General features: G+C 43.0%; 2 protein-coding genes across 7 annotated transcripts; one reads left to right on the top strand and one right to left on the bottom strand.

Moving 5' to 3' along the window:
* Positions 1-31: 31 nt before the first annotated feature.
* Positions 32-26,854, top strand: tfb1m (transcription factor B1, mitochondrial). 2 transcript variants are annotated; one of them, XM_079694437.1, is made up of 8 exons: positions 32-112; positions 1,287-1,433; positions 1,988-2,139; positions 2,363-2,471; positions 2,557-2,708; positions 3,638-3,757; positions 24,813-24,940; positions 25,848-26,854. In XM_079694437.1, the coding sequence occupies exons 2-8, from the start codon at positions 1,298-1,300 to the stop codon at positions 26,146-26,148; spliced, it is 1,098 nt and encodes a 365-aa protein (XP_079550563.1). In that variant the 5' UTR covers positions 32-112; positions 1,287-1,297; the 3' UTR covers positions 26,149-26,854. The 2 variants fall into 2 exon arrangements, with proteins under 2 accessions (XP_079550563.1, XP_079550564.1); XM_079694438.1 differs by having other exon boundaries at positions 42-103.
* LOC307047456 (claudin-20) lies at positions 10,721-20,629 on the bottom strand. 5 transcript variants are annotated; one of them, XR_013810429.1, is made up of 4 exons: positions 19,700-20,629; positions 15,299-17,139; positions 12,835-14,666; positions 10,721-11,890 (listed from the first exon to the last, which is right to left on the bottom strand). XR_013810429.1 is itself a non-coding variant. In XM_079694439.1 (3 exons), exon 3 carries the CDS (start codon positions 14,478-14,480, stop codon positions 13,758-13,760), a length of 723 nt encoding a protein of 240 aa, XP_079550565.1. In that variant the 5' UTR covers positions 14,481-14,666; positions 15,299-17,139; positions 19,700-20,629; the 3' UTR covers positions 10,721-13,757. The 5 variants fall into 5 exon arrangements, 3 of the variants coding, with proteins under 3 accessions (XP_079550565.1, XP_079550566.1, XP_079550567.1); XR_013810430.1 differs by having other exon boundaries at positions 13,379-14,666; XM_079694439.1 differs by having other exon boundaries at positions 10,721-14,666.
* Positions 26,855-26,970: the final 116 nt, after the last annotated feature.

The raw sequence follows: 26,970 nt of genomic DNA, 5'->3' as shown, positions 1-26,970 counted from the left end.
ACCCCGCCTCTTTGAATTTGATTGGTTTGGATTAGAATTCTGGCAGGTTCATTGGACACTCAAAATTACGTATAGGGAAGTGTGAAGGACGAAAACGTAGCCGGTGAGAAACGTGGGTTAACTCTTCTACATTTGTAGCTTATGTCGCTGTTATATACCGTTATAAATGTGTTATTAGTTTTATGTCTGCGTTTAAAAACAAGATGAAGTGTTCTGCCTAAATTCATTGCCTTTGAATGCGCTCTGTTGGCAGTTTATAGACCAAGAAACTAACATTAGCTGCTATGCTATCCACTGTGTCTCAAGAGTCACACAGCTCAGCCAGCTGTCAACACGGGTGAAAAGTTACTGGCTCCAGTTTGAGGTCGTTTCAATGCATCATTATTGGTTATTGTAGGTTGCTGTATTGCTCCGTTAATGGTATTGATGTGCAGTGATGTCCACATTATATTGTAATATTATTGGCCGTTTAATTGTTAGACTACAATGTGTTTTCTATTTGTTGAGTGAAAGAATATTAAGTGTTCTTGATGCACAATATGCTTTGTTCTAATTGTGCATCCCTTCCGTTAAGATGATGTTTCCCATAGCGTCCCTCTCCATGATTAGAGTTAGGGTAATGTTAGGGTCCGGTAAAGCATTTCATAAACACAGTAGTTGAGGATAGGGATATGGTTTTTGGTTCAGATTTAGTCGGTTAACACAACAGTCTATGATATGGACAGGGTAACAGTTTTCATAAAGCATCTGATTTTGTGTTTTTAGGTTGGTCTGTTATAACACCACTAGGTGGTGCACGAGATCTTATAATAAGACACGCTAAAGTTCAACACACATTCAACCTTTAAGCACTGACACCTCAGCTTAAGTCTAGACATTGTTATCAATGCCATTACCTGATAAAGAAGTAATTGGAATTGATCATTTAAAGTGACAGAATTGACTGACATTCATCAGATAAGACCAACCTTTGTTTTACTTACTGTGTCATTTGTAATATAATTGTGGGAACATTTAAATCCTTTTGAATGTAAAGGTTAGAATAAGGCAGACACATCATGCTTGTGCAAGGACCTACCAACATGAGACAATTACTTTACCCTAAAGGCATTACCTTTTGGTGTCTTTAATTCAAAAGGTCACTCATAACATACATTTCGCAAAATCTCTCGAATACCATTACTGAAAGATTATTATGTTGCCATTTTCTGTATTTTCACATGTTTAACGCTCTCAGCTTCTAAATCGATTTGTTGCTCCCCATTTTGTGTGTTTGTTTCCTACAGTTTTCACCTGAATGATGGCTGCCTCGACGAAACTGTCCTCTTTCCGTCTGCCTCCCTTGCCCACCATAGGCGAGATCATAAAGCTGTACAACCTGCGAGCTGAGAAACAGCTCTCACAGAACTTCCTGTTGGACTTGAGGCTCACCGGTAAGTCTGCCTCACTCTTGCTTTCTTTTTCTTCCGCTCTATCTGCAGTGCACCAATACCTAGTCGCTCCTGTTCTTTGTTACCATGTCTGCACTGAGGGCACAATGGTGTGTTTTTTTTTCTTCCAATGCACTTGATTGCACAGCTCCACATAGCCTTGTTTCAAGGCATTGGAATTGACAGGCTTTGCTGTAGGGGCAAGGTTGAGTAGATCCCTTTCTAATGTGAATGGAGTCAGTTGTTTACAGCCCTTGCAGAGCTTCAGCCTTAATATAATTATCAGTGATGCAGTGCAGGTCTGATCTGCTCTCTTGTCCTTGGGCAAGGTGACTCTTAGATGAATGCACCTCATCTTCATCACATAGAGGCAGACAGGTATTGTAACATCACACACTATTAATCTCAATTTAGATACCCGTGATGAAGATATTTGATAGAGCAGTATCGTTTAATTTATATGATGCATGAGTTTAACTACAATGCAATCACAGATTCTCTGCAAAATTATTGATGAAATGCACTATTGAGTTGGTCATCTATCTCCATCTTTTTAGACAAAATAGTGCGTCAGGCGGGCTGTTTGAGGGACGCCCATGTGTGCGAGGTGGGTCCGGGCCCTGGTGGTCTCACCCGCTCCATCCTTAACGCCGGAGCGACAGACGTGCTCGTGGTGGAGAAGGATACACGCTTCATCTCGGGGCTGAAGGTAAATTGAGCAGCCACAATGACACGGGCGTATGCACAATGTCATTCAGGTCATTATGTCACTAAGCAGAAAAAGCTGTAACACCTTCACCTGTCAGCTTCTTGAGAGAAGTCGATCTATTCTCAACTGCAGCGTCGTTAGCCACCCGCAGAGTGACTGATGATTAGTTTTTCCCCCAACACCTTTTCATTTTTCTCATTTAATGTCACATCTTTTTCTACAGCTGTTGTCTGAGGCAGCTCCAGGGAGGGTGAGGATTGTCCATGGGGACATTCTCACCTACAGAATGGACCGGGGATTCCCAGACACCATCTCTAAGCCATGGGATGGAGGTGAGAATGTGAAAATATAAAAGCTATCACGTGGTCATGTGTTGTAAATCCGAAGGAACTTAACTGTGTGTTTCTGGCTCCATAGATCCTCCAAACCTTCACATCATAGGGAATCTCCCCTTCAACGTCTCCACCCCCCTCATCATCAAGTGGCTGGAGAACATAGCCAATAGAACGGGGCCCTTCGCCTTCGGTCGCACCCAACTCACTCTCACCTTTCAGAAAGAGGTCGCAGAGGTACGTAAACACTTTGGCATGTTTCCGTTTTCAAGGTGTATATTTGTGGGGATGCTGCTGATATGTCCAGCTGCCCAGATTCCGTCATGATATACTTTATAATGTGCAAAAACTGCAAGCTACTCAATACTTTTATTTGCTCCTCTGCTGTGCAGTCACCACTGTTTGAAAATGTTTTGTACTTATTTAGCTATTGTCATGATTACATCTGGTTTTCATGATCCATATTTAATCAGAATTTTTGTTTTTATCATTCAGGCCAATCAAATCATTCAGAGCTTTTCTATTATGACACATTAAAAAATAATTAATAAACACTTGTTCCAGTTTTTGGTCTTTATGTAATATTTTCTAGACGTGTTTGTTTAACCGTAAAAGTAAGGCTGATATTTCAAATAGATTTATTTTGTTCCTTATTCACTAGAACCCTACTCGAATTGGCTGAATATTCCTTTAAGTTACAGATCAGTTACAATACCAATATTGGTTGGATTATGAAAGAGATTCTGGGAGAACTAATGCTGTAAATTGCGCAAATACACATTATTGTTAAAGTTGAGTTCAGAGATTTAGAGATATTCTACCCCAATTTTGCCCATCTAAATATGCCTTTGCTTTTGTCCAGGTCTTCTCTAGTTTCATAGTTTCAAAACCAAATCTCTCCTTCAGGCTTGGCTATGCCACAAAGGACACAGCTCCCATCGTGTTTTAATTAAACTGTGGTTTGCTAGTTCCTTACATAGCCAAATCTATTAAAAAAAGGATTTAATTGATATCTGATCATTCAAATGAAGATCGACTTAGAATCAGATAATCCTTTTTTCATTTAACCCAGTCCTAACTGAAAGCAACATTACATGAAAACGACAACTAACCCAGTCTCAATAAATGTGCATCTCTAATGTGCGTTGGTTGTTCTCTTCATCCAGAGGTTGACAGCCAGCACAGGCAGCAAACAGAGGAGCCGTCTGTCCATCATGGCTCAGTATCTCTGCACCGTCCACAACCGCTTCACCATCCCTGGACGGGCCTTCGTCCCTAAACCAAAGGTAGGATTTCACTCTAAATGAAACTCCACCCTTTCTAATAAATAAAGCAATGTGTTCGACCTTTAGTGGCAGTATCGAAACAGTTTCTGTCGGAACAACATGAGTAGATGGACACATTACTATTTTACAGATCCTACCCTGCTGTAGGATAAAAGTGGGTTCTCTCACAGCTTTTTCTTTCTCATCTAGTCCCATGCTCCCGTCAGAGTCCCTCATCATGTCACCATCACTAATCCTTCTCTTGCTTTGAGGCGTCATTAAGACATCAGTGTTGTCTTTGTTCAGTCTTTGGACCCTTTCTAGTTTGTAATGATGCCTGGTGGGTGTTTGAGTTGTGGGCACAATCACACAGCGCCTTGTAATGAGGGCCTAGTTCTTCTTTGGGAACAATTTCTCTCTCTTCATGTGTGTTTGTATCAGTGGTGAAAGCAAGACACCCACTCTTATGTAACATGCGAATGCAAAGGCTTTTCTTTTCTGTCAGGTTAAGGATTTATATGACTAGGGGGTCATTAAGAAAATATAAGGGCTGCTGCAAATGTTGAAATATCAGTGTTGGCTTATGGTCCGCTCCTTTGAGAGAGATTACAAACAACTCTTCAAAGAGACTCCGGAGCTCTCTTACATCTTTGTTACAAATGAAAACGTGTTTTCCTTTTCCTAAATTAAAGGATAGGTGTTAGGTAGATGTCAGAGAAGGACTGTTGGTCCCTTGAAGATGTGATGGCTCTTTAGGAGACCCTCTGGTGGTAAATATTTGATCTCCTATGTGGAGTAAAAACGCAGCAGAGTGAATGGGACCATTGCTGGTTGTTCATTCTCTTAGAAGAGAGGGCTCCCAATGATTATTTCATCACACTCAGGGCTTTTTCCTCTCACTCTCCTATGTCTTGCATGTCAAACTTGAGCTAAATGGAGTTCTGCATGCTGGACTGTGCTGGAAATGTTAGCATGCAGGTGGTATGTGCTGTATAAACATGAACAGAGAGGACGCACTGCAGATGAATCAGCACCTCCCACATGCGCTCACACAGGCCAGCTCCCCCCACTAAATGCTTTAATGGGCACTTGGTCGGATTGATATCATTAGGAGAGATGATGGCCGTTTGATGAGCAGGCCTCTGCTGCTGGTGTCCTATAAAAGATCACACAGCACACGGACCATATTAATGCTATCGTACCCTCCGCATTGTGCAGGTCCCTTTTTTACTAGAATGTCGTGTGTTATAATTCATAAAAAGCTTTATGGCATGACATTATTTACTGGTGCACACCAGAGTAATTACGCAAAATTGCGTGAACAATAACAATGACCTGGCGGATTTATGGGAAAACATCAAAGGCTAGCAGAAGGGAGATTTCAGATTGTGGCACACAGGAATAAAGATTTCCAATGCAGTGGGTTGTCTAAAAGCTGATTTATATGATGCATTAACAGATATAGAAAATACAGCCCTTTGTCTTCTTAGCTGACTTTTGTCTTTTAGTAAGGAATATATGAAATACAGAAGAATATTGTCATTCTCTGAATGCCGAATGAAAACGGCTTGTAGTGCTCTCGTGCTAAGCCGAGACACTAGTGAAAATTGCAAATGGGAAGAAGTTAATTATAATGGAGGGGTAACACCAGCTAATATAAAAGATCTCGCCCTCTATCTTCCTTCCTCTGTCTCTCTCAGTTACTGCAGCATGTGTGACTGTGACTCATACCTATAGCCAATAGATCGACTCAGTGATCTAATTATTGGTATTATCTTCTTCCCACTGAAGCTCTGGGATCTCTGATTGTGTTAATGAGGGGGGATGTGTTCAAATTGAAGCACAACTGGCCATTGTCTCTGTCTGCCATCGGCATGTCTTTGTAATGACTAAACCTGAGGCTCTCTGATCAGCTGTGAGTGAGGGGGTGAATCATGGCACAGGCTCACATGATAATTCTGTGCAGAAATCTACTGTAGATGCCCCTGGTTGGTTAGCTGTTTTAGCTTTCCTACCCCCACATTCCTAATGGCAAATACAATAGACAGCAGCAGGTGCAATGCTACACATATGGCAGTAAGTGGAGTGTGAACCAACATTTGAAGTGGTTTTAATGCTGTGTAATCACACAAACAGCGGGTCACAGAGAGCCACATGAAAAGCAATGAAACTACTGAACCGTTCAAAATAACAATGATTAGAAATGGCTCCAGTTGAAGGCTTGGAGGGGTGGGGGGCTGTTGGACCTTTTAGTTGAATCTATAGGAGCTGGCCAGTGCAGGCTAATAGGATAAGGAGAAGGGAAATGTTGAATCTATTTAAGATCAGCAACCCGTATTGACGTGTGTCTGTGGGGGGGGAGGGGGGGTTGATAGGGTCTTATCTTTGCTGTTTAATCTGTCCGTCTTGTTCCTCTCGCCCCCGGTCTGCACCTCTCGTGTCACATTGACGGACTGAGATTGTCCTTGAAGGTTTCTAAGAGTGCCGATTGGCTGCCTTGATGGTGTTCCCCGAGGCTCTCTGTCCCGCTGCAGATCACACCTGCCTCTCTTTCCTTATTAGCCACTCTCCTCCTGCTCATTCTCACATAGACGGACAGATCGAGCACTATTTAAATTGCTCCTGTCATTCACAGCTATACATATATCTGTTAGGTCTCTTTAAGGGAGTAAGCTATGACAAAAAGCTGCTTTCCTGCAGTTGCTTTAGTCCTTATACATATTTCTAATTTGCATTCCCGTCAGGGGTCAAGGGGTTTTCGAGTGCAAAATGCTACCAGGCATTTGCATCTTCAATACGGACATTCAGTCATCCAATTTCATCTGCACTGCCTCTTTACATAGACGATGGCTGATTGGAAAGATTTAAGAGTGCGTGTTGACTTGCTCATCTCTCTCCCCCTGCCTCTCTGCTTCCTCGGCAGAATGTGATTAAAATCAACTTGTGTCCGTCACAGGCAGGTCTATAAGTCGTGCAATAGATTCTCCATCACGAGCAACATGCTGGCTCTGCTGCAGAGCGCCTACAGAGATAGCAACTGTGTTAGTCATTACCAAAGGTATGGCAGTGGGAGATGGAAATGTTAAATGACAGAGATGGGAAGAAACAGTTAAAGGTAAAGGAATACATTGGCAGGATGGAGTGATAACTAAGTGGAGATATAAATATTTTTGTATCATATGGATAAACAGGAAACTGACTCGTACCACAGTGAGATGAAACAAATAGAGGAATTCAGTCAGTACTGTATGTGGACAGATGTGATGTATGGAATGCAACAAGAGCGGGAAAAGGATGTCAAACCTGCAAAGCTTTCCCCTCAAGAGTACAGAGCGCTGGAAGACAGATTCATGACAGAGATCGATCTGAAGGGAGAGCGAGGCGTACCTCCAGCAGATGGTTGTCTGGGCCAGTCGTCAGCCCGCTCTGAGTAATGGCTGCATCAGCCATCACCCGCCAACTAACTGAGCCTCACAGGACGAGAGCCCTACAGCTGTTCGCCTTGTACACTATCGTCGGCCAAGAGCACACGCCAGATGAGCAGAGCCGAGTTTTAATATGTTAATGCTGCATTGAACATCCATTAAGGCTGGCAGTTGTCAGCAAAACATGCAACTCTGGCGGTAAAAACCCAGCAGATACATACCTTTTTGATTGGAAAAAGTTAATAATTAGGGATCCAGCATGATATCAGCGTGTTATTAGTATCGGCATTTAAAGAAACATTTTTGCATCAAACTGACATTTCTTTCAAACATTACTAATGAAATTTGTTTTTGTGCCTAGTGAATGAGTAAATCACAATAACAGTAGACATATAAATGCTAATTCCACTTCTGGACTTGAGACTTAGTGTTTACTGTAATAAGGTGGAAGAAATGTGCATCTATTGGTATCATCAATCCACCAAAAGGATCTGGAAAATATTGGCTCATCTTAAATGGAGGCATCCAAAACTGTGCATCCTTAAAATAAATGATATCCTTTTGAATTCAGTTTTTCACTGTTGCATGTGACCCACCTCAGTGCGCTGTAATGCAGTGGCAGGCTCAGTGATGGATATCTTCTCGGTGACCTGGAGTGGCCCATTAAGAGCTGAACTCTACTTCGAGGGGCGGCAGTGCTTCCTCACCTCCCGCCACGCATTCTACAGGCACACAATTCATCCAGGCCTATTCCTATCTCTCAAACGGGGCCAAACACGGTATCAAGAGTATCGGGCAAAGTTATTTCAATGACTCGTGTCGGTGCGTTAAACGCCTGAAGGCTTGGTCTCAATTCATCACAGAGCCAAGGTAAAGAAAAGCTAAAAATACTCCTCCTCCACCTCCTCCTCCTCTTCCTCTTTTCTTAAACAAAATGCCGAGGTTTGCAAAGTTGGCTTATGAACATCTCCAGAGATCTAGTGCTCCGCCTAACAAGAAACTGTGCCGGGTTCGCTCAGAGTCAGCGTTCAGAGTTTAGCAAATTCAGCTCTGTTTAGTTAGTGAGCATGCCAGGAGAATATGTATGTACTTTGAGGGATAATGCTAAAACCCTGACTATATCCCAAGGAAAGAAGGTCAGCTTCAAATAAGTAATTGCCAGCGGTGCTATGATGCAATAACAAATGAAGTCGTTGAAACAAAAGCTTGCCACAATGGGAGGCATAAACCTCTAAAATATTAACGTGAAGGTTTATTTTAACGCTCTAAGTTAAGCATCATTCATTGTTATTTTTTTGGTGGGTGATTTGATGTGGTGTCATACCAGTACAGGTCGTATTATATCATAGAAATCATCAGCTATGATGATTGTTTCATCAAAAACAAGTTAAAAGGCCCCTATTATGCTTTATGAACCTAAAGATGAGCATAATAGGCTACATTTACAATTTCACAAATGTTTCTGTCCTTGTGTGAAAGTATTCCCCTGCCTTCTCTTGTTATCGTGTTTCTGTGCTCTCTCTTATCCACTGTAGTCCTCTGTAACACAAAACAATAAGCTCATGATGATCATTATCATCAAGAGAAATACAGATTTTAAACTATTTAGCCTCCCTCACTTTCAGCTCACTGAATCCTCCCAGCCACGCACCCCGCCCCGTGCTCAAAGCTAAAATATTAAAGGGCCTCCTTTTGAACAGTCAGACTGTATTGTTTTCCCACAAGCGATCCTTTTGTCACCTCCATAGCTTTTACTGCCTATCTCAGCAGTTAACCGTCCCAGCCAAGGTCGTTGCTATTATTCCCCAGCATCACACGAGCACTGGGACCAGAGGCAAACAACAAAGGAAGGTCATTCTTCCTCAGCATTGATGGCCGCATTATATCTCCAGTATGAACCTTCATGAGCATAACAGCTGTCCAGAACAAAGAGCCCAGACATTAGGTATGGTGACAAAATGGAGCCATTCGGGTGCTCACTGTGGTGATCGCTAATAGTGAGCGATGGAATGACAGTTCCTTAATATGCTCTTATATCCGTCTCGCTGTTTGTGTCTGCCAGCGTGATGCACGAACGCTCCCAGTCAGTGCTTCATTGTCTTCCACACCTTTTTTTGTATGCAGTTGCAAAGGTTATTTGCTGGTCAAGAAGGTCAGTATTGTAAGCTATGAATTTGACATGGCAATGAAGTTCAAAGATTCTCCTGAATGACGCATGATTAGCCCCTGCCTCTGATTTAGAAGCGCTCACCTCCTCTCACACACTTCAGATCTGTCATAGCGGCAACTCGGGGTGAAAGCCTTTGATGGAAAATGTAGGTTAAATACACAGAGGAGCAGATCTTATTAGCGTTTCCCCGCGAGAGGAGTGATTATTTGATCTGCACTCTTGTTGCATAACTAAGAGGAGTGGGAGATTGAGGGAGAGCCGTGAATAATCCATGTTTGTTTCAGAGAAGCACATTCTCACTCAGTGGGTGTAGATGAGGCTCCAATCAGCTGTAACGAGAGCTCAGAAACACTTGATAGGTAACTATTAAATAAGCTTCTGAAGTGTATAGGCTACAGCATGACAGAGATATTGAAGTTGGATAACATACTGTTTAAAATTCAGATTTAAAACAAGCTCCGCTTAAGGCGAGAGACGTCTTTATTCAGTCAAAGCCAATATTATGAAACACATTTTCAGGACAGGATGTTTTCTATGAAATTCAAGATTGTCTTTCTAAGAGATAATTAACATTTTTGTATGCGTTTGCACATCTTGTTTCTTCCTTTTCTGGATTAAAGCCTAAATGACGGGGCTGCAATCTACTGCAGATTATTTTCATGATCAAATTATCTGTCCCTTATTTACTAAGTGAAGTGATTAATGGTTGCATCTTTACTAACCAATATATTATTTTAAAGGCCAATAATTATATAATAATAACAATATTTATCAGCCAATATCCGTCTTTTATAGAAAAAATAACCTTAACAAAATATCTTTATAGGAATCGATTGAATGAAGTTACTCAGCGTTGTACTCATCAGGACCATTTACAGTTAAAAAATAATCAACTAATCAGTATATTATTTTCTTAATTAATCATTTGGAAAATGTCAGAAAATATTCATGCCAAACACAGTTTCCTAAAGCTTGTCATTAAAATGCATGTTGCAAATAATAATAAGATAAATATTGGTGTAGAGTACTGTTAGTATTAATTCCCAGCTGTCACCTGACAGGCCCTTTATTGATCTTTAATGATTACCAACAGCTGCTCTTCATGTTGTCCCTCTTGACTTTGTGTCGGATACACCTGACAACAGAGCTAACCATTAACCTCATAGAAAGGAAGAATTCAAACCCATCTCCACATAGCAATGTTTATGGATGCATATTTTAGTCGTACTAATACTGCTGTACTCTGCGTATGAGCAGCATGTCTGCTCCACCCGGCACAGCCTGGACTATCCAACAATCTGTACATTTGGCAGAGGAGATGAATGCTATCTCCATCCTTATCAACCCCACTCATGAAAGATTGCACACAGACCACCTGCAGAAGGCAAGTTGCTTTCACAAAATAGTTTTATTGGTAAAAAATAGAACTACTTGCACAAGCACATTGAGACAACTGTATCAGAACCTGTGAACTGTTAATCATCACAAATATGCTCTGGCAAAGTAAGAAGTGCTAAAGCATTCACAAAAATAAGCTGCAGTTATGAAAATGATAAACCAATGTTTTGGTACAGTATACGCAGGAGAGTATTAACTCTTTTGAACTTTTAGGACCTAGTCACCTTGCACTATGGCCGATTATAAGCTAATGGAATCCCGTGCTGATCTATAGCTCCTATTCTCTTTCTGAATCCAGACAGAAATAGTTCCCTTTTGTTTTCCAGAGTGCCACAAGTGTTATGTATTTGTACTGGTCCAGGGATATTGGAATGCTCAGCCGTTGGTAACAAACTGCTGTTGAATAAAGTAACACAAGCAAAGGTGCATCGAGGAGTCTTCTTATAAAGAAGATATGGTATGAACATGAAATTGTATTTTATAGTGAAACAATGTGAGAGAATCCTGATCCCTCAGTTTAAACAAACACATCGAAAGCCCAGATACTTGTGTACAGTTGTCACAGACTTACAGTAACACCAGAAATCCTGAAACAAATACAAAATATATATAGAAAATACCACACTCATGTCTTTCCAATGAAACTCTTATCCCGGGGAAGTCTTGCTGTGCTTTGGGAAATTAGGAATAAAGAGGCTTTAAAATAACCCTCGAAACTCGAAAGCTGCACTGGACCGTACACAAGCATCTAGTCGACTTGAGACTTAAGTCTGGCAGAACAAATCACAAATCCATAAAACATTTGCTGATGTATAATTCATGTACAAACAACGCAATAAAAAAATAAACCCAAAGAACTCCAGATAGTATTAAACGTGTCATCATGAAACGATTTGGCACATTCTCAAAACACATAACGTGTGTTGGTATAAGTCGATGACATGGCACATTCTTCTTTGTTTATTGCATTGGTTATGGTGCCTGGGCAGTGAGCTTTTGTCAGGAGGCCCGTTCTGTCGGCTGTCGTCGATGCTGGGCAAGATAAGTCAGGGTGGGGTAGAAACCTGGCCATAGAGTGGTGCCCACAGAGATGCCCGTGGCGTGCCGGCAGCAGCCTGCAGGTGGCGAGCTGGGCTTTGCCATCTGCTCCCCCCTAGGAAGCTGCATGTTTATGAGAGAGAAGGAGAGAATGTGCTGTTCTTTACATCACTGCCAAGGCCTGTCTCCAGCAGGAAAACCTCATATATCCCTCCCTCAGTAACAAGCAGAAGACTCATCAATGTCGGAAAGCGTAACAGTGCTACTGACATATGAGTAGGTGGGAGATTTGGTGATTGGGGTGGCCATGCTTTCAACATGCATCAGCTTTCTCTTGTCAGCGTTCACATTCATGTGACATGTGACACAGACAGCACAGAGGGGAACAAAAGTGAGAGTGGCAGGTAGAAAAGAGAGGAATGGTGGCTCAGTCAAGTGGTATCAATTTAAGAAACTGAGACCCTCTGCAGGTGCGGACTTGTAGCATATGCGCACTGCTGACGCACTTTGAAAACAAGTCACATATGGAGAATGACTCAAACCTTTTTTTAAGTTGCCTGCCACACAGCTACCCAGCAGACCTTGTCTCAAGAAGCTTCCCCTTTTCCGCCTACTCCTCGCCAGCCTGCCAATGCACCATTAAACATCCGCTCATCCCTGTGAGACTGCTCGCATGGTATAGACACCATAGCAGCATTTTCCAAAACCTGTTACCGTGTAAAAGGGATGCTGCCTCATGTCACTGACTACTAAAGGGGATTAGTGAAAGTAGTGTGAGCTAAGGCTCTGATTTAAAGCCTTTGGAGCCATGCCTCGAGCGAAAGATGCCCCGTAAACAACTCCAAATCAATGACTGACATGCACGTACCCCCGGACAATACAGATATTTGAATGCTGAATTCTGTTTCCATGGCAGTGCGGGGGAGGATGACAGGAGTGAAAAGCACATGCAGAAAGCCAGCGTGTCTGAGTGTTTACTGTGTACAAAAACACACACGAGTGAGAGTGTGGTGTGCATGTCTATGAGGGCGTGCAGGAATGGGTAATGATCGGTGGCTGCTACTTACAGGCAATATGTTTTTGTCTTGATGTAAATATTAAACAGCAGATAGTCCACTCTGCTTAAAGGTTGTATCTCTTTCTATCAATTTCTCTCCGTCTCTCTCATATTGTCCGCCGCAGAGAGAAACAGGCAACTCTTAGACTGCATTTTCTGTCTGTTCTCCAGCCCAGCAGTCCACATCTCCTCCTTGACAGTCCTCTTTGAACAGTTACAGCAGGGTAATGTTTCTACAGCTTTTCAGGCACAGGCATTTTGTGGCTATGTCTCAGTCTTCTACCAGGCAGGCATGCCGCTGTATTAATACACAGACAGGCTCCACACAGCATGCTTTAGAGGCAAAATATCAACATCATTCTAGTAGCTAAAAAAAATGACTATTTATTTCAATCGATTCCTCGTAGCATTCTAGTGGATAAGTTTACGAAAATCTACAATGGCTTGCTATGAAAAGATTTCTTAGGCATTAAAATGCCTATTTTGGAAATTAAGAGGGTAACAGACGATTGTAAATAGCAGCTAAATGATTGCTTTTTTCTTTCATTTCAAACCTTTGGCAAGGAAAACAAATCTACACGGAAGGCTTCCTTATTTTCTTAATCCATCCTCGAGGGAACTCTTTCTGTGATTTACTGATGAAAGATGTCTGCATTTGGTTAGCGGCTTCCTTCGATGCTGCAGCACCTTCTCCCGGCTCTTACACATTCACACTGTTTGTTCCAAGGTGCTGCTTAGGGAATACCTCCACTGCTTGTGCTTGCAAAACAGAAAAAGGGAGAAGAACAAGATAGAGGAGAAGGGAAAATGAATTCAAAGTTGTTGCCATCCTCCACCTCCATCTGGAGAGGAGCCTTAGTGTGTAGCATAAGCCGTGATGGATCCCCCTCAGGCTCGTCTCCCTTTAGCCGTAGCGTACACAGCGCTGCTTTATTACACATAGTCCTGCAGGCTGTAGCCGGTCTTATTGTCTAATGGTGAGAGAGAGCAGTACTGGTGCTGGAGCTCCTGCTGGAGCAGCTGTTGCTGCTGCTGCTGGAACAGCAGTTTGTCAGGGGGAGGGAGCAGGACCATGTCCTGGGGGCCATGCCTCTTCCCCGAGCAGGACATACAGAAGATGGACCCACCGACAAAAAGGAATCCAGCTGAAACAAAGGCCACGTACACAGCCCCCCCAGGCTCAAACTTATTGCTCTCGGGCACATTGGAGTCTAGGAAGTTGGTGATGACCTCGTTGGTAAACCAGGAAGCCGGCACCAGACACAGAAAACCTGCTGCGAAAAAGCAGCCGCCACTGGCAATGGCAGCGTGCCGCTTGGAGCGCCGTCCACCTCCCCAACGTGTGCATTTTAGTCCCAGGGATGCAAGGCAGAGGCCCATGGCAGCCATCACGCAGCAGAGCACCATGGTGGTGCGGGCAGTCTGCAGGTACGCAGGTAGTGAAAGCACAGAGTACTTGAGTGTGCAGCTGAACATGCCGGTGCTGTACCATGTGCAGTCCATCCACAGACCCTGCATCTGGGAAATGGCTGTGATGATGTTGGAGCCCACATCTGCGCTGACCTTCCAGTTGGGCAGCAGTGTGGCAACCATAGCACCCATGATGCCCAACAGCGCAAGGACAAATCCAAATATCTGCATGCCCGTGGATGCCATGCTCCTTATCGAGTTGATGCTGCCGCCTTCTCCTCAGCCCTGTCCTCTCCAGGCAGCATTCACCCAGCGCCAGCCAGGCTCGACGACCCCACTGCCCAGCCGCCTCTCCCTCCCCTTCTGTAAGCGGTGTAGCAGCTGTCAGTCAAATCTCCAGTTCCTCAGCCCTTCAACTGCGGTTCCCCTGGACTGGAGGAGAGTGAAATGAGAAATTGAATTGTGCTCTCCCTCCTTCTTTCCCCCCCTCATTCACCTAACACAAGCGCAGACTTTTCTGGCTTGAAACAAAGGGCAGCATAAAGCACAAGTGGTAAGAGCTGGCTCTGGCTGACTTTACAGTGGGTAAGCCAAACACTGGTGTTATTCTGCATGTATGCATTTTCTAGTGCTCTCCTTCTCCTTACCAGAGCCCCATGGAGATGTTATTGGAGAGGGAAAAATTTGTTTGGTATTTGCAATGCTCAATAGCAATGTGGACTTAAAGCTGCAGTGCTCTCACTTACTCTATATTCCACCTCTTTAATTGAATTGCTGTTTTCCTCAACATTTTTGCATACCATTTTAACAGTTACAGAACGTTAGCTTAAAATTAAATAGCATTTTCTTCTGCCGCCAATATTAAACTTTATAAATGTAACACATTTTTGGTTGATACTATTTTGTCGGACTTCGTTAAAGTAGAATCGGAAATGTGGTCTTTTAAAATCTAAATAAATAGGCAAGCCTGCTTTAAAAAAATAAGCCCGACGTACAGTCCTATTTGTTTACTGTTGTTTTATGATCCGAGCATGGGGAAAAGCGGTGTTAAAATAATTCCTTACCCCGGCTGGTGCAGAGCTGGCGCGTCACGTTGTTCGCAGTGGTCTTGTAAACACACACAGTCACTCAGGGAAACACAGTCGGCTGGTGAGGAGGATTCAGCCCGGTTCGCGGGTCCGTTCAACACATCCATTTTCTCAGCGACAGTGTTTGAGAGGACATCCCGGCTCCAGCGGCCACACCAGCATGACCGGAGCCTGGGAGAAATAACCGTAGCGCTCTCTCTCTCTCTCTATCTCTCTCTCTCTTTCTCTCTCTCTCTCTCTCTCTCTCTCTCTCTCTCTCTCTCTCTCTCTCTCTCTCTCTCTCTCTCTCTCTCTCTCTCTCTCTCTCTCTCTCTCTCTCTCCTCCCTCTCTGGTGTGTGTGTGTGTGTGCTGGAGAATAGCGTTCTCTGCCTCACAACAACTTCATAAACGGTTGTTCATCAACGACTGCCACTGTACTTCTGTCACTCCCTACTGTCATGACAACAGTTAACCGTTACTCATCGCGTTTCATACAGCCTGCTGAACCGTTTCTACTTTAAATTAGCTAGCTAATTAGCTACTTGTTTCGTATTGTCTGAACGTATTTAAATTAATCTAAGTTTCATATTTCAGCCAAAATCGGTCTTTATAGATACAATGTCCAAGCAAATTTGAACTCTTCAACGCTCTTTCCCTTAACAAAAATGCTTCCCCTTATTATTCCAGGGTTGATTTAAAAAAAATGTTTTAGTTTATTCTATGACTATTACTATTGAGAATATCACTTTTTTTATTTCCTGTCTCAGCAATTGATTTTTGTGAAATTAATACTACTAATACAAATAATGAAAATAATTGCAACATTAATAAGCTAAACGTTTTGCAGAAGGGCTTTGTGGCTTAAGCAGGTGGTGGCTATAAAGAGTGATTTTGTTTTTGGGAAACTTCTGTGTAATTCCAACTAACCAACACATTAAGAATCTAGCTGCTCAGTCATCACAATGCAAAACAGGTGTTGTTAATAGATAAGAAATGACCACGTTGCAAAATCTATTTAACATTTAAAAGACAACCCTACTACCCAATTAGGAAGGGTAGTCTAATTAGGAGAGAAGATTAATCTATTATCATTACGACCAGAGGACTGGTCAGACTTTTGTTCTTTGAAGCTTGGTTTGTTTATGTATTATGGTCCAGAGTAGCATGTGCAACTGACCAACTGACCCTCCCCGGGGCATCGTCTTCATCAGGCCTCAGTCAGCAGGAGCCTAAAACTCACAGCTGCTACCCTGTCTTCCCTCTCCTCTCCATAGAGGACATACAACCGGGAGGGAGTGGCCTGGGCGGCCTTGATTCATGAATGACAAAGAGGGCAAAATGAGAGCGGGGGGGAAATCAGAAAGGACTAATATACCTGATACCCTTGTAAACGCAGATGTGTGTTGTTATTATTTTTGCTGCATGGGCAAGTCAGCAAAAACAGCCTGCTGTGAGTGATGGTTTTGCCTATCCCTTTACTAACACTATAACAACCAGGCATTGACAACAGCGATATGGCTGGTGGCGATTGATTTGTTTAGCTATTGATCTGTTTGTATAATAAGGCACAGCGGTCTCTCCCCCCATTGTATCCATGTAAACCTCCCCTAAGAGACCCTTACTGGAAATGAGATCTGGAAAGCATGCAGGAATGGTGCACACCACATTACCTCCAGTGTGATGTTGGTGTCGACCTTCAGCCCTACATTTTTCGGGCTCCTTGTGGGATACCACTGCAGGAGGAAGATACATTTTCCAGTTTTACACTGACAGTATACCGTGTGTGACCTGTCTCCTTGTAACCGATGAGATACTAAGTGCTGATGCTGGTGTTGTTCTGTTGGGAGTAAGATAAATACATAAATAGATTATGGAGGGAGTGGATAAAAGGAGAGAAAAAGATGAAGGGAGAAAAGAGAAAAGAGCAAAATACAGTTAACACGCCCGGTGAGTGCAGATGTGTGAGGCTGTGATGTGTGAAGATATTGCGGGCTATTATAAGCGTGGTCCCCTTTATTTTATCACCTCACAGCAGAGCTCTCAAGCCTTTTTGCAGCGTAGCTCTCAGGCACAGCCAGACCAGCCATGCTCCCTTTTGCCCACACGAGGGGCTTTTATCGTTCAATTTGCATTTTCCTCTTTTATGTCCTCCCTTGCGTAATTGGTTTTCGTGCTCATCGTCTTGCCTAGGCGGTCTGTTCACAGCAGAAATGCAAGGTGTCGTGTGATAGCTGTGATCTCGTTGTCAATGCAATCTTGTTGTTGAGCAGGACCCGGGTCTAGCTTCACCATAGATAACATGTGTAAACCTGTTCAAGGTAAAACAATTGCAGCATGATGCAAAACGACCAGCATTGCTCGATTGCTCACACTTACTCCATTAAGACTGACTCCCAGAGAACTATATGGAATGGCATTTGATGAAGTCCCATCATAACCAATTTTCCAATGTTGTCCCCATTTGCAGTTCCACTGGGCTAGTACATTTTTCAAATTTTTGGGCAAAGTTCAAGATTTTCTATGACGAAAGCGTCTCTTTAAGGAGCTAATCTTGTCAAAGACTAGGGCTACAGTTTTGAATGTCCTGTGTGCATAATTTCATGGGAAGTACTGTAGGCTGGGCTGCCTGCACAGGAAGCAACAGCCCTTCCTTCCAGAACCCCTCAAGCAAGATCAGCCTGGTACATTCAGCAGCATTGACTGCTGCCTTTTCCTCTCAGAGAGGCTGTCTCCTTCCACTGATGTAATGGAGGTTGTCTTTTCAAGGTATTGTCATGATTAATGCAGCTCTTCCTCCTTTGCAGGATCGCGGGGAGCTTTTTCTCTCTTGTATTCCCTTGTTGTGTATAGCCTTCTTCCATCCCCCTGCCTTTTCTCCGAACCTGCTATTATGTAATCGCAAGTGCTGGTGGTTCAGGTACATGTAGCACAGTGGCTGGTGCTCCAGGGGGCCTGCCATCTAGTGTTGGTTATGCTTAGAGGGACATGACAAATTACCGCTCACACGTCATTGGGCGAGAAGTCACCAAGAAAAAGACGTTTGAGATGGAAATGGATAAAGGGGAGCTGGAGAACCACAGGGCAAAGCTGCAGTAATAGAGTTTCCTGCTGCGCTTTAGGAAGGTCAAATTCGTGATATATCGGAACTCATAACTATTTTAATATAAATGTGAGACTATTGTACTCAAGTGGGTCAGAAAGGTTGCAGACAAAGGCGACGTGTGACTTTTAGATAGAGATCTCTCATATTCTGCCCTTTTCAAATGCTCTACAAGGAGAACAAGCAGTATAAGATATTTTGTAAAAAAGGTGTTGGTTTATCAGATTGATTAGTAAACAATACTTAAGGAGAGAAGCAGGTTCAGTCTATGTAAATATTTAAAGTAAGTGTTTAAATGAGTCTAATTGAACATTTTAATCAGCTTGAGTATAGATTCTTACATCAAAGGCTAAATTAGTGGTAATCATTTAATAATTTTCCCCTGCTTAATAACATAGTTTGCAAATGGTTACCGTCTGAACATTCCCAGTCTGTCCGTGTAGAGAAAGAGGGAGGGGGGAGGTTGAGATATTAAGGTTGTCAGAAATGGTCAAAGAGTCAGTCTGCTGCCCCAGTTCAGGATCGCCCTGTAGATGCAAAGTATTTGAGAGATTTTGGGTGGGGGTTAAGGCATGTTCATAGCACCTGGATGGAGGGCCGAGGTGACGGCACATGATTTAGGATGGAGCTTGCTTGCATGTTGAGGTTATCAGGGGGAAGGATTAATGGCAGGGAGCAGGATATATTCCTGTGGCGCTACCTAGTGAAGCCGTGTAGCAAGGCCATACATAAATCATAGCAGCAAAGTGACTTGGACAAGATGATGGCTGAAATGCTGCTGCCTGTATAGTCCCAATATCGAATTTTCCCCTTGCTCCTCTCTTAAATCATGAAGTGAGGAATATAAATAGCCCAATTATTCCAGCAGGGAGTGAAATTAAAGACGTTCCTTTTTTATTGCTGCTTCTCAACAGATGGTGTTCTGATCTCGCATCACTCCAAAGCACAGATAGGAGCATGTTTGCTATCCAGATATTAAATCCCGACCTGAATCCTTACATGTTGATGTGACAGGTGGAGGGATTTATTGCCATAATACACGCCTCTCTTCTAAACCAAATGATGCAGCCATGGCTCTCACTGCCCTTGACATCACCTGCCACTTTAAGTATTTAAAATGCATCATATGATCTAATGGAGTTAGTGTATTAATAATGGACTTGTAGGGAAGCAGCCAATGCCTATTCTGACACTAAACATAAATAATTCAATGAAACACTATGTTTAATGTGAAAAAAAAATCAACATTAAATTAAACACGAGTTTAACTCAACAGCTGTACAGTACGTGCACTTACAGCTTCAATATTCCTCTTTTCTTCAATGTGGACCACCTTATGCTGGACCGTGGAGTCTGAAGGCTTCTCTGCACGAATATTGGACAGATCCTTCAGGCTGTTGAGTCTCTGTCCGTCCCATTAAACTCCACTGCGGAAGGATGCTCAGAAGCAGCACAGGGATCTATAGATCTGATAAGAGATAGTGCTGCGGAAGTGCGCCAGAGCGTTACCTCCGTTGTTCGCAGAAATGGAGGAATCTAAACAGCTCCTTAGAAATCCTTTGTGCGTCCTCGGACCACTTTAGTTTTCCTCCCCTAATTATCCACGCCAGCCCCTGGCCCAGGAAAAGCAAAAGGCAGCTGTGTGAGTGAGTCACACAATCCAGAAATACAATCTTCAAGGATGCACGCGGAGCTCCTCAGGGCATATTGTATCAACCTAGGGGGCTGCTGAGCTAAATAAGATGTCCCTTTTTTCTACTTCTGTGTATGTGTTTGTATGATTAAGAGGGGGAAACAAGTCTGCACGTATACGTTTTGTGAATGCTTGACTTGCATTTTAAATATTTAGTCGACATGATTCGTAAGTTTCCCAATCATGCGCCTGCTTGCCTGTCTTTCCTTAACAACTTTTGTCTCTTTTCATGTTAATATCTATAAATGTACAGTATGCGACATCATGAGTACGACAATTAACATGTATGATGTTAATACTTTGTCCCTTTGGACTATAAAACCTATGATGTGCTACCACTTCACTGTTTTTATTATGCTCATGGGATTTCATGTTTAGCAATCCAGTTGGATTCCCATTGTGGAAGTGCAACGTCCTTTACCAAAGTAGACGGCAGTAATGATGTCGATTTTTGTAAATTGTTCTTGCTAAAAAAGCAGTTTTTTTTCTCAAAATCTTGTTAAGAGCCTAAAGCCAAAAAGCACTTGAAATGTATTATTATTAAGACTAACACTGCCTATGGTTTTCCCCTGGAGCCCCATTGTCAGTCTGCTCAGTGTTGGGTTCAGAATTCCAGAAAAGACAGACAACTTCTAACTTTAACTATTTATTGTAAAGAGAGCAAAAGATATATATCACTTGGCCAAGGACTCATCACGTCTTTGGGAATCACAGGCAGCAAAGCTGTAATCTGTAACCACCAAATCCGTCAAGAGCCTCGAACCTCGTGCGTGCATACATTTTTATTACACAGGGCGTTGCCTGTACATTTATGATTGGTCAAGACTAGCTGAAGAGATACCATAGTTTAGACTTGGTTGTCTTTGGTTGGTGCGCAGACTCAGATAGAGTCTCTTGGCAACACGATCCTCCAATTATCATTCGGCCGGCCTGTGGAAGTCCCTCCCTACTCTGGCTCTGTCATACGTAATTTGTTTTCTCTAAAGTTTCTTCAGATATAGTGGGAAACCATAATGTTGCTTCCTAGCTTTGCGGGGGAGCGCGGCTCCCATACAAAGTGAAGGCCGGTGCGATGTGCTGTTCTGACTACCTTTGTGTTCTCTCAGTCTCTGCACTCCACCTTGCTACTTTCAATATTGCAAGCTAAACACTTTCTCATGTAACTTTTCCCTTCATTCCTGTCCACCCCATCAAAACTTGGGGGGGTGATTGGGTCCATTTATTCCTAACTCACAGCACATACAATGAGCACAATAAGCAAATAATGTAATAATAAGAATCTTGTAATGTTATATACAAATAGACTCCACATCAGCCAGTCCCTCTCAGTGCTCCCTCACTAGGGAAGTAATGCTATAACCATGTATGGGAAGGCAGACAGACTCTGCTCTGCTGCCCCATCTCTCTGATTGTGCAGTAGGCCCTTAAGCCATAACTTGCACCACTGAATGCCATCATCATGTGAGACTCCCTTGAAAGACTTTTCTGCACAGACACCCAGGAATACTCTCTTAATAGAGTATGGTTCTTTTGATCCCATCACAGCATTCAGGAGACAAAGAGAATGGATGATCCTTTATAGGGAAACGAACAATATAGAGATATATAGAGAGAGGAGAGGCAAAGACGTATATGAGCTTGAAAGTTAAGTGCTTGCATTAGGCGAGCAAGAGTTCTCCGCTGAGTCTGCCACGGTTATTTCCACAGTGTGTCAGGTCAGCTTAGGGCTGACACAGGAAGGATCGGGGATCGGCAGCTCGTGAAGAACTGGAGTTGAGGTGACCACCACCACCGGTCCTCTAGTGTCGTTTAGTGACTCCCAACCATTAGGTAAATAACTAGTTGCCAGGTTATATGGAAAGACTATAGAGTGGTAGTTTGTAGTTTTGCCATGACTTTCTTAAGGCTTATACATATTTTCCATCATTGATATGCACTAATGTATTCCATTTATACTACAATTGCTTCATATTTACCACTATACATTCCACGTTACGTTATTTGAGAGTTTAGCTTCATTCAGTCTTATTAGGCCCTGTCCACACAGACGAAAACGAACCGAATTCGATATTAAAAAAGTCTTCCATCCACACGGAATCGGCTCAAGAAACGTGTCCGTCCACACGAGACCGCTCGACCCTCTGGAGACGCTGTAGTACATATGCCAGGCCTGTAAGTGGCGCTGTATTTCCGCCACAAAATACACCAAAAGTATAGGGCGTATAGGGCCACACGGAGCCGCAAGCGTTTCGTCCTCAGACCTACCCACTTTGGGAGCCGTTATCAACGTGTATCGGATTCGGGCTCCGAATCCGCGTTTCCGTGTCGGCCTCGTGTGGACGAACCGTCTATACCAGGCCTATTCAACTGGCGGCCCGCGGGCCAGATGCGGCCCAGAACCAACTCCCGAGTGGCCCAGCCTCCCGTAGCCAATAGCCAAATTCCTACACTAGTACAGACCATGTACCAGACCAGACACTCCGCGTTGCATAGAAACCACCAAACCACAACGCAGCACGTTTTTTGAAAGTGCATCTAGTGGTGCTAGTAACGGTGGTCCAATGATAGCAATCGTAAAACATGTTTCTCTCAACTCTGAAGCGTAAACGGAGACAAAACGGTCATTGATCTTGTGGAGCAGATCCAAGTCAAGCTGGACCTTTTCGCGACCGACTTGAGCCCCGGTCGGATGCTGCATTTTCCGACGCTCCCCAAACACATCACATCTCCGGCACAATCACGGATGTGATGACAGATTTCATTGCGAGGTTGAAAAAGAACTTTGCCGGTCGATTGGATGGACTTGCTCTGCCCACAGAGGTGATGGGCTTTTCCAGAGACCCCTTCACTGTTGCAATAGAGGGGGACGTATCAACCAGAGCAAAGGAAGTGGTCCCCTGCATCGACAAGGGAAAAATACACTGGAACTTATTGACATGCAGCGCACTAACGGGCCAGCGAAGTTTTGGAGTGATGTCAAAAACAGCAGTTCCCTAACGTTAAGAAAGTAGCGATCTGTGTGCTCGGTATGTTTGGATCAACATACACATGTGAATCAAGCTTTTCACCCATGAACTCAATCAAAAGTATCACTCGCTGCTCCCTGACTGACAGCACTCTTCACCAATGTCGTAGGATTGCATTGACATCCTATGAGCCAAAAATCACTGCTCTTGTTCAAAACAAAAATTTTCCCTTCTCCCATTGAGAAAGTCAGTGATGACAAATCACAAATGAGGTGATAGTAAGCACCTAGTTTACTCTAGTAGACGTGTAGTGTAGTATTCATTCATATGGTTACCCGTATCCCTTGTTATGGGTTTGTGCACTGAAGGGTTTGACAGTTCTTTCTGTATTCATTTAAATGCACTTTGTAATGTGTCTGGGTCAAATGTGACCAAAACGTATGATTTTTTTGTTATTACTTGAAAAGTGAAAAAATAGTATTGCTACAGTACTACCTCTTTGTGTTGCATTGGAGCTCTTTAGCTGTTTTCTTTGTATGTGAGGACATTTATTAAGACTGCTATTATTGTATTCAGTAAATGCACTTTGTGATGTGTCTGGTTCAAAAACAATAACCTGAATATTTGACTTCTAAAGCAAACAAATGTAATGCTACAACTGTGCACTTTTTTTCAGATTCTGTTAAATTAATGCAAATTTGTTGTGTTTATATGCACTTTTTGACCTACCTTTGTTAGATGAACAATGAATAAAAATTGCATTTTTTTCATCGCAGTAATATGTGTTGGTTTAAAATGTGTCACTACCCGCTTTTTACAGGCCGCTGAATGTCTGGCCCAGCGGAATTTTGTAGTTATAAAATCTGGCCCAAATAAATGTGTAATTGAATAGCCCTGGACGGTAGAGAACGTTGGCGGATTCAACGTCTCCCTGTGGACGGGGCCTTCATTTAAAGAGGAACTTAATTTATGTGTATGTTTTTTTGCCATAACAGCAAATCTCCTCACACAACCTCTCTTTAAAACAATCCTTTAGTAAGAGTATGGAACAAAACAGGAGCAAGCACATTTAGCATGCTTGGAACGGTTACACATTTTGGGCTGCAAGGACAATAGCGGACCCTTACAGACACTATGACACAAAACATATGATTTGGCATTTAGAAATGTAGAGCAGATAAGGTATTAGTACCTGTGTCCACTGAGTCCTATTCAGCAGGACATGAGCTCTGTTGCTGCCTAACGTACCCCTCACTGGATCCATATGTGTTCATGCTCCGCTGGTTTCACCCTCAGTGGAGATGGTAGAGCCGGAGGGGCAAAGACAGAGGGATGAAGAGCAGAGTGCCACAGTGAGTAAGGCCTGTAGGTATTGAGAAACTCAGCGGTGATGCAGCACGACCAGGAAAGAGAGGCTCAGTTTCTATGGTCCATCGCACAGGTGTTACTGTGGCAACTGGAAACGGCTCGCCAGCCAGCCATGCTGCGTCATCTCATTTTCTACCCTTGCTCTTTTCTTTTATCCCAGTTTATTGATCCCTCCCTTCTCTCTCTGTCTTTGTCCAGCTTTTTTATCTCTCTCGGCATTTGTCAGGCAACCTTTCTCTCCAGTGTTTTTTCACCACGCTTTGCATTCTCCCCTCTCCTCTCACACCTTCCTGCCCTTTTCTTGCTACTTTCCAAACTCCCATGAGCACACTCGAGTGCAATCAAGTTCTAAGATCTCTCTTGCTCTTTCTGTGTGTTTTTAGGTGGACGTGGGAGTGGTTCATTTCACCCCTCTGGTGCAGCCCCAGATCCAGCATCCCTTCAAGCTGGTGGAGAAAGTCATCAGGAATGTGTTCCAGTTCCGCAGGAAGTACTGCTACAAAGGAGTAGAGTAAGCACACAACTCGTCTTTTTGATTCTTTTCACTTTTTAATCATGTCCCATCCTCATTTAACATTCCCTCTACATTTTTAATTCCCTGTATTCCGACAGCTGCGTCTCCTTTTAACTCGCCATTAATTCAATTTTTTTGTCTTTGTCACACAATACAATCCGACAAATAAAGTCTCTACTTTTGAGGCTTTCTGTGACTAAAGTGTGAATATGAAAGCACGCTCGGAGCTCTTTTTTAAAACTACCAGAGACCGTCCCACCCGCCCACGTGCATGCTGCCCATCGCCCCCGTGCGTGTTCGTAAAACGTATGTAGGCCCGGATAACAAAAGAACACTGGCTGTGTGAAAGAGAGCAGCAATTATGAGTCATTGAGGTGGCATAGGAAGACGAGGTAGCACATTTTATGTAACTACAGTGGGTTGGCGGAAGCGAAATTGGAGAGGAGGCACCAGCACTGAAGCAGCTAAAAAGCATCTGTACTGCAGAGTGTGAGGAATTCACAATTTCTCACCTACCTGCATGAAAACACATCTTATGCAGAGAAATGTCTTAAAATAATAATGGATGTTGAATATTCTGCAGAGTTTTTCAGCCAAATTTATGAAAATTGGACATCCAAATGACAGCTTCCCTGTATTTTGAACAAGTCTGTGTGAATTTGTACCTAGGTCTATTGACTGGAGCATGGCAGTGAAACAAATAAATAATTCATGAGCAGCTCTAGCCCTTTGTGTGATTTCAATTAACTTCACAGATTTGAAACAATCGCTGAGGGATAATTTCCTTCTTTTTGAACTTTATAATGGCATTAAACTTGCATGATCATTAAGATATCAAAGCGACCTGAGTGTAGAAATCTGTACAATCATTTCTTCATGTTTTTTTAATTATTTCACCCCCCAGAAAGCTGTTCCCTGAGGCGAGTCGTTTTGAGCTGACACAGAAGATGTTGCAGAACGCAGACGTGGACCCCACTCTGCGCCCTACAGAACTCACCATACCCCAGTTCCGGGCTTTAGCCGATGCCTACGCTCATTTATGCACGCATGAACCCAGTCTGCTCCACTATGAGTTCAGGGAGGAGCTCAGACTGAAGCCCCTCACCAAGCAAGGAAACAAACCGGAGGACACATTTATTATGGACGAAAAACTGAATACAAATAAGCATGGAAAGCAAGAGGAGCCCACTAATAGCCTCTTTTAGTGCAGGGAAACAACAGAGAGCTCTTAGCCTTGACATTTCCACCTGGCATATGCATGCATTTTTAAAATCTTTTTTCCCCCTGTTTCAGTCACCTTGGTAAACATGAAATCCTGGGACAGACACAATAACTACAAGACTTATAAACATCAAGGATTGGTGGAAACAGCTCTAAGACCTTTCTCCAGGATATGACATCTCAAAGCAGAGCAATGTGTATTTGGGAGAATAAAAGTAGGATGCTCGTTACCCAAAGAAGCTCTTTGTCCCAATTCCTACTTAAAATCACATCTTGCATAACACCTTGTCCTGCGGGACCCAAAAGAACAGTCAGTGTTTTCAGGGTGATTTAGAAAATGGGAACAACATGGCAACACCGTATTCAGGCCATTTTCCCCCTCGCTGAGTACTGTATTGCTTAGTCGCTTGGGAGATGGTGCTAAAAGGGAGGAGGAAAGTGGTGGAAATGTTTCAAATCCAGATGGACTCTATTTGTAATATAGAGGAATACATTGTTAATGCCTGTATTCATGTTTAAAACACAAACTAAACAATTACCTTTTCAGAATAACTTCATGATTTTTCCGGAGGCACATTTGTTACATTTCTTGTACAGAGTACAACATTATGTAATTGCTGTTGAATAAAATCAGAACACTGTTGTCATTTAAGCTTTTGTATCATTAAAGGTCTTGTTGAAAGTTATAAATATTCCTCCTTGAAAGCTAGAAAAAATGATTATCACTAACAGAATATGGCAGGGCTGTTGCCTGCCAGTGTGGCAGATGGCAGGCTAAGGTTGACTTGCCAGAGGGAACATTCACT

Source organism: Notothenia rossii, assembly GCF_949606895.1.
Source record: "Notothenia rossii genome assembly, chromosome: 7".
Classification (NCBI taxonomy): domain Eukaryota; kingdom Metazoa; phylum Chordata; class Actinopteri; order Perciformes; family Nototheniidae; genus Notothenia; species Notothenia rossii.
This window is presented reverse-complemented; position numbering and strand designations above follow the sequence as displayed.